Source organism: Oncorhynchus gorbuscha, linkage group LG03, assembly GCF_021184085.1.
Source record: "Oncorhynchus gorbuscha isolate QuinsamMale2020 ecotype Even-year linkage group LG03, OgorEven_v1.0, whole genome shotgun sequence".
Classification (NCBI taxonomy): Eukaryota; Metazoa; Chordata; class Actinopteri; order Salmoniformes; family Salmonidae; genus Oncorhynchus; species Oncorhynchus gorbuscha.
Window position 1 is genome coordinate 58,182,936 of NC_060175.1, and position 19,501 is coordinate 58,202,436.

At 44.8% G+C, this 19,501-nt stretch overlaps 1 protein-coding gene across 5 annotated transcripts in view; it reads left to right on the plus strand.

The window, feature by feature from the left end:
- LOC124031630 (SRSF protein kinase 1-like) overlaps positions 1-19,501 on the plus strand; it is a 59,014-nt gene that overhangs the window by 31,857 nt on the left and 7,656 nt on the right. For all 5 annotated transcript variants that reach the window (XM_046343113.1, XM_046343114.1, XM_046343115.1 and 2 more), the window contains 6 exons: positions 4,537-4,712; positions 7,547-7,653; positions 7,911-8,076; positions 15,032-15,057; positions 15,267-15,477; positions 15,832-16,212. In XM_046343113.1, the coding sequence (XP_046199069.1) occupies positions 4,537-4,712; positions 7,547-7,653; positions 7,911-8,076; positions 15,032-15,057; positions 15,267-15,477; positions 15,832-16,212 (1,067 nt within the window). The remainder of the gene's footprint in view (positions 1-4,536; positions 4,713-7,546; positions 7,654-7,910; positions 8,077-15,031; positions 15,058-15,266; positions 15,478-15,831; positions 16,213-19,501) is intronic.

The window sequence follows — 19,501 nt, forward strand, 5'->3', positions numbered from 1 at the left end:
ACAAAAGCCGCGGCCCTTGCAGAGCAAGGGGAACAACTACTCCAAGTCTCAGAGTGAGTGACTTTTGAAACGCTATTAGCGCGCACCCCTCTAACTAGCTAGCCATTTCATATTCGTTACACCAGCCTAATCTCGGGAGTTGATAGGCTTGAAGTCATAAACAGCGCAATGCATTGCGAAGAGCTGCTGGCAAACGCACGAAAGTGCTGCTTGAATGAATGCTTACGAGCCTGCTGCTGCCTACCACCACTCAGTCAGACTGCTCTATCAAATATCAAATCATAGACTTAATTATAACATAATAACACACAGAAATACGAGCCTTGGGTCATTAATATGGTCAAATCCGGAAACTATCATTTAGAAAATAAAACATTTATTCTTTCAGTGAAATAGGGAACCGTTCCTGTATTTTATATAATGGATGGCATCCATAAGTCTAAATATTCCTGTTACATTGCACAACCTGCAATGTTATGTCATAATTACGTAACATTCTGGCAAATTAGTTTGCAATGAGCCAGGCGGCCTAAACTGTTGCATATACCCTGACTCTGTGTGCAATTAACGCAAGAGAAGTGACAATTTCCGTAGTTTAATATTGCCTGCTAACATGAATTTCTTTTAACTAAATATGCAGGTTTAAAAATATATACATACGTGTATTGATTTTAAGAAAGGCATTGATGTTTATGGTTGGGTACATTCATGCAACGATTATTGCTTTTTTCGCAAATGCACTTTTTTAAATCATCATTTAAATCATTAAATCAGGGGAAGTTGGCTGTCTTTGTTAGGAAGAAATAGTCTTCACAGTTCGCAACGAGCCAGGCTGCCCAAACTGCTGCTTATACTCTAACTCTGTTGCACAGAACGCAAGAGAAGTGACACAATTTCCATAGTTAAAAGAAATTCATGTTAGCAGGCAATATTAACTAAATGTGCAGGTTTAAAAATATATTCTTGTTTATTGATTTTAAGAAAGGCGTTGATGTTTATGGTTAGGTACACATTGGTGCAACGACTGTTTTTTTCACGAATGCGCTTGATAAATCACCCATTTGGCAAAGTAGGCTATGATTCAATGATGAATTAACAAGGCACCGCATCGATTATATGCAACGCAGGACAAGCTAGATAAACTAGTAATATCATCAACCATGTGTAGTTAACTAGTGATTATGTTAACCTCTTAAGTCGACCCTCTACTTTTTCGAACATTCTGTTAAAAATCGCGCAACATTTCAGCGCCCTGCTACTCATGCCAGGAATATAGTATATGCATATGATTAGTATGTGTGGATAGAAAACACTCAGACGTTTATAAAACTGGTTAAATCACGGCTGTGACTATAACAGAACGTGCGTTTCATCGAAAAGTGCAGTAAAATCTGATCACTGAAAATGGAAAAATATATCCATGCGCCTCTTCAACCCATTGATAAAGTTGAACCACATTAAATGGGGCCGAGGTTGCAATACCTACAGCTTCCACACGATGTCAACAGGCTTGTCATTTGCCTACGATTTGTTTCTTGGTCAATTGGACGCAAGGCAGAGCCTTTCTTCCGGTCTCCGACCGGATATTTTGGTTGAGATTTACCCGGACATTATTTCCAGACGTACAGCTATAGAATATACATCGCCTCGTGATCAATTTGATCTCTTATTAACGTTTACTAATACCTAAAGTTGCATTACAAAAGTATTTCGAAGTGTTTTGTGAAAGTTTATCGTCGACTTTTTTAATTTAAAAACATGATATGTTATAAAACGCTATTTTTTTCCTTGATCACACAGTCTTCATAGATTGATATCCATTTGATTTGATCTAGGCTATATATGGACCGATTTAATCGAAAAAAAGACCCAATAGTGATGTTTATGGGACATCTAGGAGTGCCAACAAAGAAGATGGTCAAAGGTAATGAATGTTTTATATTTTATTTGTGCGTTTTGTGTAGCGACGACTATGCTAATTATTTTGTTTACGTCCCCTGCGGGTCTTTTGGGGTGTAACATGCTATCAGATAATAGCTTCTCATGCTTTCGCCGAAAAGCATTTTAAAAATCTGACTTGTTGCCTGGATTCACAACGAGTGTAGCTTTAATTCACTACCCTGCATGTGTATTTTAATGAAAGTTTGAGTTTTAGCTAGTACTGTTAGCATTTAGCATAGCGCATTTGCATTTCCAGATGTCTAGATGGGACGCCTGCGTGTCAGGTAGGAGCAAGAGGTTAAAATTGATTGTTTTTTACAAGACACGTTTAATGCTAGCTAGCACCTTACCTTGGCTCCTTGCTGCACTCGCATAACAGGTATTCAGCCTACCACACAGTCTCTTCGTGGAGTGCAATGTAATCGTCCATGATCGGTGTCCAAAAATGACAGATTGTTATGGAAACTTGAAATCGGTCCTAATTAATCGGCCATTCCGATTAATCGGTCGACCTCTACCACAGACCATGTGGATAACCACTCCAGACCAGGACCTCCACATCCGGCTTCTTCATCTTCGCGATCGTCTGAGTCAAGCCACCACGACAGCTGATGAAACGGAGGAGTATTTCTGTCTGTAATAAAGCCCTTTTGTGGGTAAAAACTTCTGATTGCTTGGCTCTCCAGTGGATGGGCCTATGCCCAGTCATATGAAATCCATAGATTAGTGTCTAATGAATTAATTTCAATTGACTGATTTCCTTTTATTAACTGTAACTCAGTAAAATCGTAGAAATTGTTCTATGTTGTGTTTTATATTTTTGTGCTGTATTATTTTTGCCGGTGGGGAGGGTTGAATTACCTTTTTGTGGTACTGTTGATGTAAATGTAAAAAATGAAATATTAAAAATATATTTAAGTGCCTTTGAACGTGGTATGGTAGTAGGTGCCATGCGCACCAGTGTGTCAAGAACTGCAAAGCTGCTGGGGTTTTCACACAACAGTTTCCCATGTGTCTCAAAAAAAAATGGTCCAACACCCAAAGGAAAACCGGCCAACTTGACACAACTGTGGGAAGCATTGGAGTCAACATGGGCCAACATCCCTGTGGAACGTTTTCGACAAAAGGGGTGCAACTCAATTTATACAGACCTGCCAACATGCACATGTTTTGCAGAAGACAATAAAAAAAGTATGCAGAAATGGGCCTCCAGGGTGGCGCAGTGGTCTAGGGCACTGCATCGCAGCGCTAGCTGTGCCACCTGAGACGCTGGGTTCGCGCCCAGGCTCTGTCGCAACCGGGAGGTCCGTGGGGCGACGCACGGGTTAGGGAGGGTTTGGCCGGTAGGGATATCCATGTCTCATCGCGCACCATGGACTCCCGTGGCGGGCCGGGCGCAGTGCGCGCTAACCAAGGTAGCCAGGTGCACAGTGTTTCCTCCAACACTTTAGTGCGGCTGGCTTCCGGGTTGGAGGCGCACTGTATAAATTTGTGTATTTGTATAAATGTGTGTATTTGTTAAACAATTTAAATAAAAAATAAATCCACTGAGGAAATCTAACATCCCGATTCTCAAGCTGCAACACAGACATGTACTGAGTTTGTCAAGAGTTAATACATCATTATTTGACGTAGCTACCCCGTGTCTGCCCCTCCTGTTTGTTATGATGCTGAGTTTGCCGACTGTCAGCTGTACATAAACACATGGACAAATCCCTTTTCGACTCCGTGTGTTGTGGAAAGGTAAACACTAATTGTTGCAAGCTAACATAAGCTGGACATTCAGTGGGCTCTAAAGTTAGTGAAAGAAATTACATGCAAATACGAAAAATAACTGGTCGCATTTGTGCGAGAGACATTTAATTCTGCGTCCCATTAGTTGTATTTTCCACGTAACATTACGAGGATCGCTCAACCCGATAGACTGTAACTGTAATTATGATCCACGTCACAAAAGCGTTACAAATGTATAATAAATATGAACATATTGGCATTAAATGGAGTCGGGAGTTTAGACAACTGCGCGATGTTGAATGAATGGGTGTCCGGTATTAGCAATAGAGGCAATGCTTCAAAAAAGCCTTTGCACTAGATTTGAGATTTTATCAAATTCAAAACTCTGAAATGATGTATGCGCTGCAAAGAAATCCAATGGGCACTTTTACATGAAACACCAGACTATTCTAGCGAACAGTGTTCAGATGCCTTTTTGTGGTAGCCTACTTAAGCTTTGTGTAGCCAGTTTGTGGTCTGTCGACACGATCATTTTTGTTTTTATGTTTTAAATGATTTTGCTTTTAGTGTTGATTTAGGAACCGTTTCTAAAAAGCCAATACTTGTGAGCCGGCCCTCGTGATTGGCCCTGTTTTGATGTATGTTCCGTACTTATCAGTATGAATCTTTTATTTAGGTTTTGTAAATACCTTTTCAGAGGACTGAACTGAACCAGGTGCGAGCCATAATGTTTGTCAACGTGAATCTCCAATTTGCTGCATGCGTGTGGTACTCTAAAAAGTTGGACAGGGTTGTCAGGTCTGATAATTAGTATGGTTTTCCTGATGTTGGTACACTGTGTAAGTTGTCCTGTATTTCCAGGGGGAAGCGTTTTGTGGCCATGAAGGTGGTGAAGAGTGCAGAGCACTACACTGAGACGGCCCTGGATGAGATCAAGCTGCTGAGATCGGTGAGGAACACAGACCAGAACGACCCCAGCAGAGAGAAGGTGGTTCAGCTACTAGACGACTTCAAGATCTCTGGCATGAACGGCAGTCGTATCCTCAGTAACGCAATGACAACGGTGCTTTATCAACTTTTATACACCACATGCGTGTTCAACAAAGTATGAAAACAGACCAGGGTTATTATAGTTTTTGTGTTTTTACGAGTTTTTCGGATTTTATTTGAATTTTAGTTTCAGTTTTGTGACCTTTTTATCCAGTTTAATGAAAACATTTCTAAGTAGCCTATGGGAGATTTCTGTTAGAATTAAATGTTTGGTCACGTCCTTTGTAAACATGGTATGGATGTACTGGGTCGTACTCACCACTCTGTAGCGCCTTTCAGTCTTGTGCCTTGCAGTTGCTGTATGAAGCAGAGATGCAGCCAGCATGTGTGTGCGTATGCGTCTCTTCACAGTCCGTGTTGTGCCGTAAGGTGTTTTTCTGGTTTTAAAATCTGATTTCACTGCTCGCTTGAGTTACTTGATGTGGAAGAGTTCCATGTAGTCATGGGTTTATGTAGTACTGCATGTTTCTCAGTCTGTTCTGGACTATGACTGTGAAGAGATCCCTGGTGGTGGTGGGTGGTTGTGGTGGTGTGTGTGTGTGTGTGTGTGTGTGTGTGTGTGTGTGTGTGTGTGTGTGTGTGTGTGTGTGTGTGTGTGTGTGTGTGTGTGTGTGTGTGTGTGTGTGTGTGTGTGTGTGTGTGTGTGTGTGTGTGTGAACGTCCCTTTTTCAGGACCCTGTCTTTCAAAAATAACTCGTTAAAATGTAAATAACTTCATAGATCTTCATTGTAAAGGGTTTTAACACTTTTTCCTATGCTTATTCAATGAACCATAAACAATTAATGAACATGCACCTGTGGAAAAGACATTAAGCCGATTTTTGTAAATTTGTTTGGATAACAATTAATTACCTAACCGCCCTGCTACACTACGGCAATCAAGTGTCTTGCATTGCTATCAGCCATCGAGGGAATGCTTCCTTTGAAATGGATGCAAGCTACTATACCGCCCATGTTGCACTCGCGTTGCGTCACGTCCACTGGCAGCATACAAGCTCAAGAATCGCTGTGGTTCATTTGTCGATGGCTGACGTGCATATTGATTCTGTCTTGTGAATTGAAATAATGACAGTTTTTTTGGTTGCATATGGCCTCGACTATACACCACTGGTTATTTTACTAAGATTTATTAAGTCAAGAAGCTACTAGCTAGCAGGAACTCTAGCTAGCTACATTGACTATGTTTACAATGCACACGTTGCTTTTGTTTAGTCAGAGGATCATTTAGTACAACCACTAGCAACAATTTTAATGAGTACTTACGAAAAACAGGACCAACATCCATTGTACTTGTGCGTAGTGGGTGAATATGGTAGAGTAGAGGAAAATAGAATGAAGACCCCCTTCCCCTCTGCTCTCTTCTGCTGTCAAAACTACACGCTCTGTAGCAGTTCAAATGTCACATTGACGCAACGCTGATGGCATAGCAACGCGATGCATATAGCAAGTGTTACTGTGGTTTTCAATTAGAATGGTCAAAAATTGCTTCTTGCAAAGTGCATTTTCTCAAGCAATAATTTTTGTCTCAGTGTATGGAAGTGGTCTGAGTGGGAAGGGGAACAATGAAAATGTGCTGTTATTGGCAGAGATGTTTGGAACTCTGTTATTGGTCAATTAACTAATTTACCACATGGTGATGTCACCATGGAAGGCCAAAACTCCATCCCACCAAAACAGGCTGAAATTTCAAGTGGTCTTTCAAACAGCTCTTACATTAAAATGGCATTATCATAGTTTTCACAATTTCACAGTATTATTCCAACCTCAAATAAAATTTTATTTGTCACATACGCTGATTACAACAGGTGTGGACCTTACACTTACTTGCCCTTTAACCAACAATGCAGTTCAAGAAATAAAAATATTTGCTAAATAAACAGGGGGAAAAGGCTGTATACAGGGGGTACCGAGTCAATGTGCCAGGGTACAGGTTAGTTGAGGTAATTTGTACATGCAAGTATGTGTAAAGTGACTATGCATAGATAATTAACAGCGAGTAGCAGCAGTGTATAAATAGTGTGTGTGTGTGTGTGTGTGTGTGTGTGTGTGTGTGTGTGTGTGTGTGTGTGTGTGTGTGTGTGTGTGTGTGTGTGTGTGACTGCACTGGTCTTTTTAAAGAGTGCTCGATGCTCCCACCGCAATTCAACGTTGATCGTTAGTGATAATGATGCACAAGCTAAGCCAATTTGAAACATCACTATCTCCTCTCAGCATTTACCTGCTAGATACGGAAGCTTGAGAAAAAAAAAAGAAAGTCCCATTTGATTTTTTTTTGCTGAAAGTTTACATAATAATATATATTTGTTTTAGTTTCAGTTGTAGTTTACTATAATAACCCTGAAACAGACAATCAAAGGACACAGGCATATTCCATCTACTCAGTACTCCCTAAGATCAGTGCGTTAGTAATAGTCAATATTATGAGCCTTAAAATCTATTGTACTGGTACTATCTATCAGTGGTTCAGAGATGTTGCACTGACATTTGGCTGGTTTTGCACAGCTGTTGGCAGCACAATACACTCCAGCTAGATGACACGCACAGAGCCACAGATGTAGTGACAGTTTGTCTGTCTGTCCCAGCAATGCTTACATCCTGGTCACAGCTGGGTGTCTGGGCAACGTGTCCAGACTTCCTCCGTCCCAGCATGCCCAGCTTCTGGAAGAGGTCGTAATGATTTCTGGGTTCGTTGGCCCACTTTCATCATGGTTCTTGGCAGAACCTTAGGTGTTCACATTTTTTAAATATTGGGTAGGTGTATGCCAAATGCATAGGCGTGAATGACGTGTGTGTTTGAGTCCTTGACCTAGTTCCCCATCAGATGTCTGTATGGTGTTTGAGGTTCTGGGTCATCACCTGCTGAAGTGGATCATCAAGTCTAACTATCAGGGCCTTCCTCTGCCCTGTGTCAAGAGTATCATTCGACAGGTAAAACAACACCTTATTCCTCACACAACATTGGATGTGTTCCAGGTTGGGTGCATTATCTTTAGCTAAAACAAACAATTCTACATAACTTTCACGTCGAAACAGTATTTTTTTTTATATATAAAAAAATGGAGAGGGTTGAAAATTCTAGACACTCCCAACAGTTTCCCTGATTCTTGGTATCCTCCAACCGGAATTCTCCTTAATGTTGAAACCCTATGCAGCAGTGGTCTTACTGAAGCTCTACCCTCCTATAGGTTCTCCAGGGGCTGGACTACCTCCACTCAAAGTGTAAGATCATCCACACGGACATCAAGCCAGAGAACATCTTGTTGACTGTTAACGAGCCCTACATTAGGAATATGGCTGCTGAAGCTACGGAGTGGCAGAGGACAGGAGCTCCACCCCCCTCTGGATCTGCAGGTACAGACACACCACAAAGAAGTAGACACATATATACATTCTACGATAGGAAGATTCGGCTGATGAGGTTACAGAGTGACAGAGGACAGCAGTGCCAGCCTCTTCCGTATCCACAGATGACTGACACTTCTCTCAACCAATTGGCACACTGAATTAACATAGTGAAGAGTTTAGGAAGGTTTTATCAACAAGAACATAAGTTACCATCAGGGCTCATAAGTTATAAGTTATATTCTTTAAGAATCAGTCTGTATACGGTTCATTCGGAATGTATTCAGACCCCTTCCATTACAGCCTTCTTCTAAAATAAAATGTATTGTTTATTTCCTCATCAATCTACACATGATACCCCATAATGACAAAGAAAAAACAGGTTTTGGATTTATTTGTATGTATTAAAAATAAGCAGATACCTTATTTACATAAGCATTCTGCAGCTGAAAAACATCCCCACGGTATGATGCTGCCAACACAATGCTTCACTGTAGGAATGGTACCAAGTTTCCTCCAGATGCGTCGCTTGGCATTCAGGCCAAATAGTTTGATCTTGGTTTTTATCAGACCAGAGAATCTTGTTTCCTTTTGGCAAACTCCAAGCGGGCTGTCATGTGCCTTTTTCTAAGGAGTGGCTTCCACCTGGCCAATCTACCATAAAAGCCTGATTGGTGGAGTACTGAAACGATGGTTGTCCATCTGGAAAGTTCTCCCATCTCCACAGCGGAACTTTGGAGCTCTGTCAGAGTGACTATTGGGTTCTTGGTCACCTCTTTGACCAAGGCCCTTCGCCCCCGATTGCTCAGTTTGGCCGGGTGCCCAGCTCTAGAAAGAGTCTTGGTGGTTCCAAACTTCTTCCATTTAGGAATGATGGAGGCCACAGTGTTCTTGAGTACCTTCAATGCTGCAGAAATTCTTTGGTACCCTTCCCCAGATCTGTGCCTCGACACAATCCTGTCTCGGAGCTCTACGGACAATTCCTTCAACCTCATGGCTTGGTTTTTACTCTGACGTGCACTGTCAACTGTGTGACCTTATATAGACAGGTGTGTGCCTTACCAAATCATGTCCAATCAATTGAATTTAGAAGAAAAAGAAACACAGCTATTTAGGCGAGGTGCTGGCTAGCGAAGTAGAAAACAATCAATTGAATTTACCACAGGTGGACTCCAAGTTGTAGAAACATCTCAAAGGATTACCAATTGAAGTTGGATGCACCTGAGCTCTATTTCGGGTCTCATAGCAAAGGGTCTGAGTACTTATGTAAATAAGTTATGTTTTTTTAATCTAAAATACATTTGTAAAAATTCTAAAAACCTGTTTTCGCTTTGTCATTATGGTGTATTGTGTGTAGATTGCTGTGGGGGAAAAAACTATATTTAATCAATTTTAGAATAAGGCTGTAATGTAACACAATGTGGAAAAAGTCAAGGGGTCTGAATACTTTCCGAATGCACTGTATATCGGGAGTTGTACCTGTTCGCACACACGAGTCTGCCCTCTCCTTGGCTAGAATGGTCCCACTAGATCTTGACTCCTCCCGACTGCCTTCTAGTCTGAGTACCAGTCTCTTTAGCTAACATTCCACTGCAAAAGACTGGCCTTTCGGCAATCTCAACATTCAATATGCGCTGGATTTACAATGGAGTTGCTGACATGTGGATCCTCAAATGTATAACAAATACTATAACAAATGTATAACAAAGTCAAAAACAAACATTAACACTATACAAAAGTATGTGGATACCCCTTCAAATTAGTGGATTTGGCTATTTCAGCCCCACCCACTGTTGACAGGTGTGTATAATATCAAGCACACAGCCATGCGATCTCCATAGACAAACATTGGCATTAGAATGGCCTAACTGAAGAGCTCAGTGACTTTCAACCTGGGCTCAACACATAGAACACCACTGGGATCAATTGGAACACTGACTGCGAGCCAGGCCTAATTGCCCAACATCAGTACCCGACCTCAATAATGCTCTTGTGGCTGAATGGAAGTCCCCGCAGGAATATTCCAATATCTAGTGGAAAGTTTCCCAGAAGATTGGAGGCTGTTATAGCAGCAAAGGTGGCACCAAGTCAATATTAATGCCCATGGGAGAGCACTAGTAAGACAGTGACTCAGCCCACATAATTAGGGTCAGAGGCAGAGAATCCTAGTGGTGAGGGGAGCTGGCCAGGCAGCGACAGCATTGGTTGTTCTTCACTCCAGTGCCTTGCTGTTCACTTTCGCACCCCTGGGCGATAGTAATGGTGCTAGAGGGGATGGCTGCCCTTTAATGGGCTCTAAACCTGTTACTCCTACCCCCTACTTTTTCGAACATTCTGTTAAAAATCGCGCAACATTTCAGCGCCCTGCTGCTTATGCCAGGAATATAGTATATGCATATGATTAGTATGTGTGGATAGAAAACACTCAGATGTTTATAAAACTGGTTAAATCACTGCTGTGACTATAACAGAACGTGCGTTTCATCGAAAAGTGCAGGAAAATCTGATCACTGAAAATGGAAATAAATATCCATGCGCCACTTCCAGGAATTGTTAAAGAAGAACTGAATTAAATGAGGCAGAGGTTGCAGTACCTACAGCTTCCACACGATGTCTAGAGTCTTGTCATTTGCTTCGGCTTTGATTCTTGGTCAAACCGAATCAAGGGAACCGATTCCCTCCGGTCTCCGACCGGATGTTTTGGTTGAGAAATATCCGGACATTTTTTCCAGACGGACACCTATAGAATTTACATCGCCTCCTGATGAATTTTATCGCTGATTAACGTGTACTAATACCTAAAGTTGCATTACAAAAGTATTTCGAAGTGTTTTGTGAAAGTTTATCGTCAACTTTTTTAATTTAAAAAAATGACGTTACGTTATGAAACGCTATTTTTTTCCGTTTATCACACAGTCTTCATAGATCGATATCTAGGCTATATATGGACCGATTTAATCGAAAAAAAGACCCAATAGTGATGTTTATGGGACATCTAGGAGTGCCAACAAAGAAGATGGTCAAAGGTAATGAATGTTTTATATTTTATTTGTGCGTTTTGTGTAGCGACGACTATGCTAATTATTTTGTTTACGTCCCCTGCGGGTCTTTTGCGGTGTAACATGCTATCAGATAATAGCTTCTCATGCTTTCGCTGAAAAGCATTTTGAAAATCTGACTTGTAGCCTGGATTCACAACGAGTGTAGCTTTAATTCAATACCCTGCATGTGTATTTTAATGAACGTTTGAGTTTTAACTAATACTATTAGCATTTAGCGTAGCGCATTTGCATTTCCAGATCTCTAGATGGGACGCCTGCGTGCCAGGTAGGAGCAAGAGGTTAACCAACCGTGCAATTATTATTATTTTTTTGTGTGCATTTTTTGTAACTTATTTTGTACATAATGTTGCTGCTACTGTCTCTTAAGACCCGAAAACAGCTTCTGGACATCAGAACAGCGATTACACACCTTGAACTGGATGAAGACTTTCTGTAATGAGTCGGACGAGAGGGATTTACTCCAGACACCCGACGAGTCCCTCATCCCCTTCATTCGCAGGAGAAAGACTGAGATATCGCAAAGGAGATATCGCGAAGGAGATCAAGGTGCCTTGTAAGGATCCGCTGACGAGTGGCTATTCTGCCTTTGTACGTTGGCCAATCGTACCGATGGCAATCACTGGATAATAAAGTGGACGAACTACAAACACGTATATCCTACCAATGGGACAATAAATGCTGTAATATCTTGTGTTTCACCGAGTCGTGGCTGAACGACGACATGAATAACATACAGCTGGCCCTCTGGTAAGACAAGGGGTGTCGGTCTATGTGTATCTGTAAACAACTGGTGCACGATATATAAGGATGTCTCAAGGTTTTGCTCGCCTGAGGTAGAGTATCTCATGACAAGCTGTAGACCACACTATCTACCAAGAGAGTTTATATTCTTCGTAGCTGTCTATTTACCACCACAACCCCGATGCTGGCACTAACACCACACTCAGTGAGCTGTATACGGTCATAAGCAAACAGGAAAATGCTCATCCAGAGGCAGCGCTCCTAGTGGCCGGGAACTTTAATGCAGGCAAGCTTAAATCTGTTTTACCTAATTTCTACCTGCATGTTAAATGACCAGAGGGAAACAAACTCTAGACAACCTTTACTCCACACACAGAGCCGTGTACAAAGCTCTCCCTCGCCCTCTATTTGGCAAATCTGATGACAATTCTATCCTGATTCCTGCTTACAAACAAAAACTAAAGCAGGAAGCACCAGTGATGTGTTCAGATGAAGCAGATTTACATTTAAGTCATTTAGCAGACGCTCTTATCCAGAGCGACTTACAAATTGGTGCATTCACCTTATGACATCCAGTGGAACAGTCACTTTACAATAGTGCATCTAAATCTTAAGGGGGGGGGAGTGAGAGGGATTACTTATCCTATCCTAGGTATTCCTTAAAGAGGTGGGGTTTCAGATGCTAAGCTACAGGACTGTTTTGCCTGCACAGACTGGAATATGTTCCGAGATTCTTCCGATGGCATTGAGGAGTACATCAATAAATAAGTGCATCGATGACGTCGTCCCCACAGTGACTGTAAGTACATACCCCAACCAGAAGCCATGGATTACATGCAACATCTGCACTGAGCTAAAGGGAAGTGCTGCCGCTTTCAAGGAGCGCAACTTTCGGAAGCTTATAATAAATCCTCCTATGCCAACGAACCATCAAACAGGCAAAGCATCAATACAGGACTAAGATCGAATCGTAATACACCGGCTCTGATGTTCATCAGATGTGGCAGAGCTTGCAAACCATTACAGACTACAAAGGGAAGCACAGCCGACAGCTGCTCAGTGACTCGAGCATACCAGACAAGCTAAATTACATCTACGCTCGATTCGAGGCTAGCAACACTGAAGCATGCATGAGAGCTTAAGCTGTTCCGGATGACTGTGTGATCACGCTCTCCGCAGCCGATGTGAGTAAGACCTTTAAGCAAGTCAACAATCAGAAGGCCTCCGAGCCAGACGGTTTACCAGGACGTGTACTCCGAGCATACACTGACGAACTTCACTGACATTTTCAACCTTTCCCTGTCCTGAGTCTGTATTACATGTTTCAAGCAGACCACCATAGACCCTGTGCCCAAGAACACTAAGGTAACCTGCCTAAATGACTACCGACCCGTAGCACTCACATCTATAGCCATGAAGTGCTTTGAAAGGTTGGTCATGGCACATCAACACCATTATCCCAGAAACCCTAGACCCACTCCAATTTGCATACCACCCCAACAGATCCACAGATGATGCCATCTCTATTGCACCCCACATTGCCCTTTCCCACCTGGATAAAAGGAACACCTATGTGAGAATGTGTTCATTGACTACTGCTCAATGTTCAACACCATAGTGCCCTCAAAGCTCATCACTAAGACCCTGGGACTAAACACCTCCCTCTGCAACTGGATCCTGGACTTCCTGACAGGCCACCCCCAGGTGGTAAGGGTAGGTAACAACACATCCAACACGGGGGCCCCTCGGGGGTGCGTGCTCAATCCCCTCCTGTACTCCCTGTTCAGTCATGACTGCACGGCCAGGCACGACTCCAACAACATTAAGTATGCCGAAGACACAACCGTGTCACCGACAACGATGAGACAGCCTATGAGACAGCCTATAGGGAGGAGGTCAGAGACCTGACCGTGTGGTACCAGGACAACAACCTCTCCCTCAATGTGATCAAGACAAAGGAGATGATTGTGGACTACAGGAAAAGCAGGACCGAGCACTCCCCCGTTCTCATCGACAGGGCTGTGGTGGAGCAGGTTGAGAGCTTCCAAGTTCCTTGGAGTCCACATCCCCCAAAAAACGAACATGGTCCAAGCACACCAAGACAGTCAGGAAGAGGGCACGACAAAACCTATTCCCCCTCAGGAGGCTGAAATGATTTGGCATGGTCCTCAGATCCTCAGATTTCTACTGCTGCACCATCGAGAGCATGACTGGTTGCATCACTGCTTGGTATGGCAACTGCTTGGCCTCTAACCGCAAGGCACCACAGAGGGTAGTGTGTACGGACCAGTACGTCACTGGGGCCAAGCTTCCTGTCATCCAGGACCTCTATACCCAGGCAGTGTCAGAGGAAGGCCCTAAAAATTGTCAAGGACTCCAGCTACCCTAGTCATAGACAGTTCTCTCTGCTACCGCACGGCAAGCGGTACCGGAGCGCCAAGTCTAGGTCCATAAGGCTTCTAAACAGCGTCTACCCCCAAGCCATAAGATTCCTGGACCTCTAATCAAATGGCTACCCAGTCTATTTTTATTGCCCCACCCCCACCCCCCCCCCCTCTTTGATGCTGCTGCTGCTCTGTTATCTGTGTATAGTCACCTTAATAATTCTACATCTTACCTCGACTAAACGGTGCCCCCGCACAGACTCTGTACCGGTAACCCCCTGTATATAGCCTCGCAATTGTTATTTTACTGATGGTCTTTAATTATTTGTTACTTTTATTTCGGTAGATTATTATTATTTTAACTGCACTGTTGGTTAAGGGCTTGTGAGCAAGCATTTCACTGTAAGGTCTACCTGTTGTATTCGGCGCATGTGACAAATAACATTTGATTTGATTTGTGCCAGACTACACAATTGTAGGACCTACTGAAAAGATGAGTCTTCAGTAAAGACTGAAAGGTTGAGCCAGAGTCTGCGTCTCGCACATGGATACAATGGTCTGCCGACCATTCCATAAAAATTGAGATCTATAGGAGAAAGCCCTGCCTCTGGCTGTTTGCTTAGAAATTTTAGGGACAATGCAATACAGACAGACACCATGCTACTGGTACTGTATGCTAATTACTGAGGCAGATTTGACATAATCCTATGCTGGTTTAGTCATTATCTAGCTGAGGATATGACAGTCGAATGTTCTCTTTCTCTTCTTTCTGCCTAGTGAGCACAGCCCCTGCGCCCAAACCAGTAAGTCTCTGTTTTTATGCGTTATTTATAAAAGCATGATGTTTTTATTGAGTGTGGTTGCTGCTACCAGGTAATGCATGGGAGTGGGTGGCTCTCTGTTCACACCTATCAATGGAAAAGCAGTTCTACAAATTGTATAGTAGTCTAAGCCTTGAACTCTCTTCCCTTCACTCCTCCCTTCATCCCCCTCTCCTTACCCCACCCCTCAGACGGCGAAGATGTCAAAGAACAAGAAGAAGAAGATGAAGAAGAAACAGCGGAAGCAGGCAGAGATGTTAGAGAAGAGGATTCAGGAGATGGAGGGAGCGCCGGAGGGAGGAGAGGAGGAGGAGGGGGAAGAGGAGACTGAAGGGATAACCACAGACACCCCCCCGCCAACCTCCGACACGCTACAGGACATTGCTAATGGTGTCACAGCAGGTAAACACCATGGTGTTAAAGAACACATTTAATTTAAAATGATCCTGTGTTATTCAATTATGGACCACCATTAGATTCTGTTCCTGTTCACCTTTTTAAAAGAAACTGAAAGGCAAAACACATGTTTGGGGAGTTCAATTGGAGGCACAGAATCGCTAATCTTGATTACATAGGAAGTAGTGTTACGGCAGGCAAGGTGATTTGTAGAACAGTGATTTTGGCAGCCCGGCTGCCATGTAGTGGATTTCAAACAATATTTGGACCAAATGTCATTGGACCAGGGTTGCTGATCAGTGGTGTGTTCACAAATGGTTATGTGACTGACTGTCCGATCACTTAACCTCTGTCCCCTAGACCCAGCTCCAGATAAAACGGAGGAGGAGAGCAGGATGGAGGTGAACTGCAATGGCCACACCCTCTTGGAGAGCCATGAGGTACAGAGGACCAGCGAAGAAGAAGAGGAGGACCAACAGAAAGCCAACAAACTTGACGCTGTAGCCCCCAACAACGCCAGTACACAGGGACGGGACTCGCCGGCCAACGCAGTTTACCCAGAATGCAACGGCAGAGTGCCCGGCGACTCCGGAACACACGATAAAGAAGGGAGAGGAAAGGAGGGCAAGACGGAGGAGTGTAAACGACCAGAGAAGGATGAGGAGGAGAGAAAAGACGAGGAGATGGAGACTGATGTGGTGCCTGGAAGAGAGGATGAAGAGGAGGAGGGCGAGAGGAACGGTTAGTGGAGAGGGAGAGGTGGCACTTTGCCGCACACTTCCGCACACTTTTTTTTATCAAAGATAATTGTGTAGTCTAGAGCGATTTTCTAGGTTAGCTAGCCAGCTATTGTCGTTCTTTTAACGCAACGTAACGTAATCAACACTGCTAGCTAGCCAGCTAGCCCCCGAATAGCAGCACTGTAGAAACTACTACACTCAACGGAACGACTTGATTAGTGTAGTGTCAACAACGCAGCCACTGTCAGCTAGCCTACAAAGTCAACAACGCAGCCACTGCCAGCTAGCCTACTTCAGCAGTACTGTATCATTTTTAATAATTTTAGTCAATAAGATTCTTGCTACGTAAGCTTAACTTTCTGAACATTCGAGACGTGTAGTCCACTTGTCATTCCAATCTCCTTGCATTAGCGTAGCCTCTTCTGTAGCCTGTCAACTATGTGTCTGTCTATCCCTGTTCTCTCCTCTCTGCACAGACCATACAAACGCTCCACACCGCGTGGCCGCTGCCACCCTAATCTGGTGGTCCCAGCGCACGACCCACGTGGAGTTCCAGGTCTCCGGTAGCCTCTGGAACTGCCGATCTGCAGCCAACAAGGCAGAGTTCATCTCAGCCTATGCCTCCCTCCAGTCCCTCGACTTCTTGGCACTGACAGAAACATGGATCACCACAGATAACACTGCTACTCCTACTGCTCTCTCTTCGTCCGCCCACGTGTTTCGCACACCCGAGAGCTTCTGGTCAGCGGGGTGGTGGCATAGGGATCCTTATCTCTCCCATGTGGTCATTCTCTCTTTCTCCCTTACCCATCTGTCTATCGCCTCCTTTGAATTTCATGCTGTCACAGTTACCAGCCCTTTCAAGCTTAACATCCTTATCATTTATCGCCCTCCAGGTCCCCTCGGAGAGTTCATCAATGAGCTTGATGCCTTGATAAGCTCCTTTCCTGAGGACGGCTCACCTCTCACAGTTCTGGGCGACTTTAACCTCCCCACGTCTACCTTTGACTCATTCCTCTCTGCCTCCTTCTTTCCACTCCTCTCCTCTTTTGACCTCACCCTCTCACCTTCCCCCTACTCACAAGGCAGGCAATACGCTCGACCTCATCTTTACTAGATGCTGTTCTTCCACTAACCTCATTGCAACTCCCTCCAAGTCTCCGACCACTACCTTGTATCCTTTTCCCTCTCGCTCTCATCCAACACTTCCCACACTGCCCCTACTCGGATGGTATCGCGCCGTCCCAACCTTCGCTCTCTCTCCCCCGCTACTCTCTCCTCTTCCATCCTATCATCTCTTCCCTCTGCTCAAACCTTCTCCAACCTATCTCCTGATTCTGCCTCCTCAACCCTCCTCTCCTCCCTTTCTGCATCCTTTGACTCTCTATGTCCCCTATCTTCCAGGCCGGCTCGGTCCTCCCTCCCGCTCCGTGGCTTGACGACTCAATGCGAGCTCACAGAACAGGGCTCCGGAAGGCCGAGCGGAAATGGAGGAAAACTCGCCTCCCTGCGGACCTGGCATCCTTTCACTCCCTCCTCTCTACATTTTCCTCCTCTGTCTCTGCTGCTAAAGCCACTTTCTACCACTCTAAATTCCAAGCATCTGCCTCTAACCCTAGGAAGCTCTTTGCCACATTCTCCTCCCTCCTGAATCCTCCTCCCCCTCCCCCTCCTCCCTCTCTGCAGATGACTTCGTCAACCATTTTGAAAAGAAGATCGACGACATCCGATCCTCGTTTGCTAAGTCAAACAACACCGCTGGTTCTGCTCACACTGCCCTACCCTGTGCTCTGACCTCTTTCTCCCTCTCTCTCCAGAGAGTCTTGTGACGGCCGGCCGCCCAACAACCTGCCCGCTCGACCCTATCCCCTCCTCTCTTCTCCAGACCATTTCCGGAGACCTTCTCCCTTACCTCACCTCGCTCATCAACTTATCCCTGACCGCTGGCTACGTCCCTTCCGTCTTCAAGAGAGCGAGAGTTGCACCCCTTCTGAAAAACCTACACTCGATCCCTCCGATGTCAACAACTACAGACCAGTATCCCTTCTTTCTTTTCTCTCCAAAACTCTTGAACGTGCCGTCCTTGGTCAGCTCTCCCGCTATCTCTCTCAGAATGACCTTCTTGATCCAAATCAGTCAGGTTTCAAGACTAGTCATTCAACTGAGACTGCTCTTCTCTGTATCACGGAGGCGCTCCGCACCGCTAAAGCTAACTCTCTCTCCTCTGCTCTCATCCTTCTAGACCTATCGGCTGCCTTCGATACTGTGAACCATCAGATCCTCCTCTCCACCCTCTCCGAGTTGGGCATCTCCGGCGCGGCCCACGCTTGGATTGCGTCCTACCTGACAGGTCGCTCCTACCAGGTGGCGTGGCGAGAATCTGTCTCCTCACCACGCGCTCTCACCACTGGTGTCCCCCAGGGCTCTGTTCTAGGCCCTCTCCTATTCTCGCTATACACCAAGTCACTTGGCTCTGTCATAACCTCACATGGTCTCTCCTATCATTGCTATGCAGACGACACACAATTAATCTTCTCCTTTCCCCCTTCTGATGACCAGGTGGCGAATCGCATCTCTGCATGTCTGGCAGACATATCAGTGTGGATGACGGATCACCACCTCAAGCTGAACTTCGGCAAGACGGAGCTGCTCTTCCTCCCGGGGAAGGACTGCCCGTTCCATGATCTCGCCATCACGGTTGACAACTCCATTGTGTCCTCCTCCCAGAGCGCTAAGAACCTTGGCGTGATCCTGGACAACAAACTGTCGTTCTCAACTAATATCAAGGCGGTGGCCCGTTCCTGTAGGTTCATGCTCTACAACATCCGCAGAGTACGACCCTGCCTCACACAGGAAGCGGCGCAGGTCCTAATCCAGGCACTTGTCATCTCCCGTCTGGATTACTGCAACTCGCTGTTGGCTGGGCTCCCTGCCTGTGCCATTAAACCCCTACAACTCATCCAGAACGCCGCAGCCCGTCTAGTGTTCAACCTTCCCAAGTTCTCTCACGTCACCCCGCTCCTCCGCTCTCTCCACTGGCTTCCAGTTGAAGCTCGCATCCGCTACAAGACCATGGTGCTTGCCTACGGAGCTGTGAGGGGAACGGCACCTCAGTACCTCCAGGCTCTGATCAGGCCCTACACCCAAATAAGGGCACTGCGTTCATCCACCTCTGGCCTGCTCGCCTCCCTACCACTGAGGAAGTACAGTTCCCGCTCAGCTCAGTCAAAACTGTTCGCTGCTCTGGCTCCCCAATGGTGGAACAAACTCCCTCACGACGCCAGGACAGC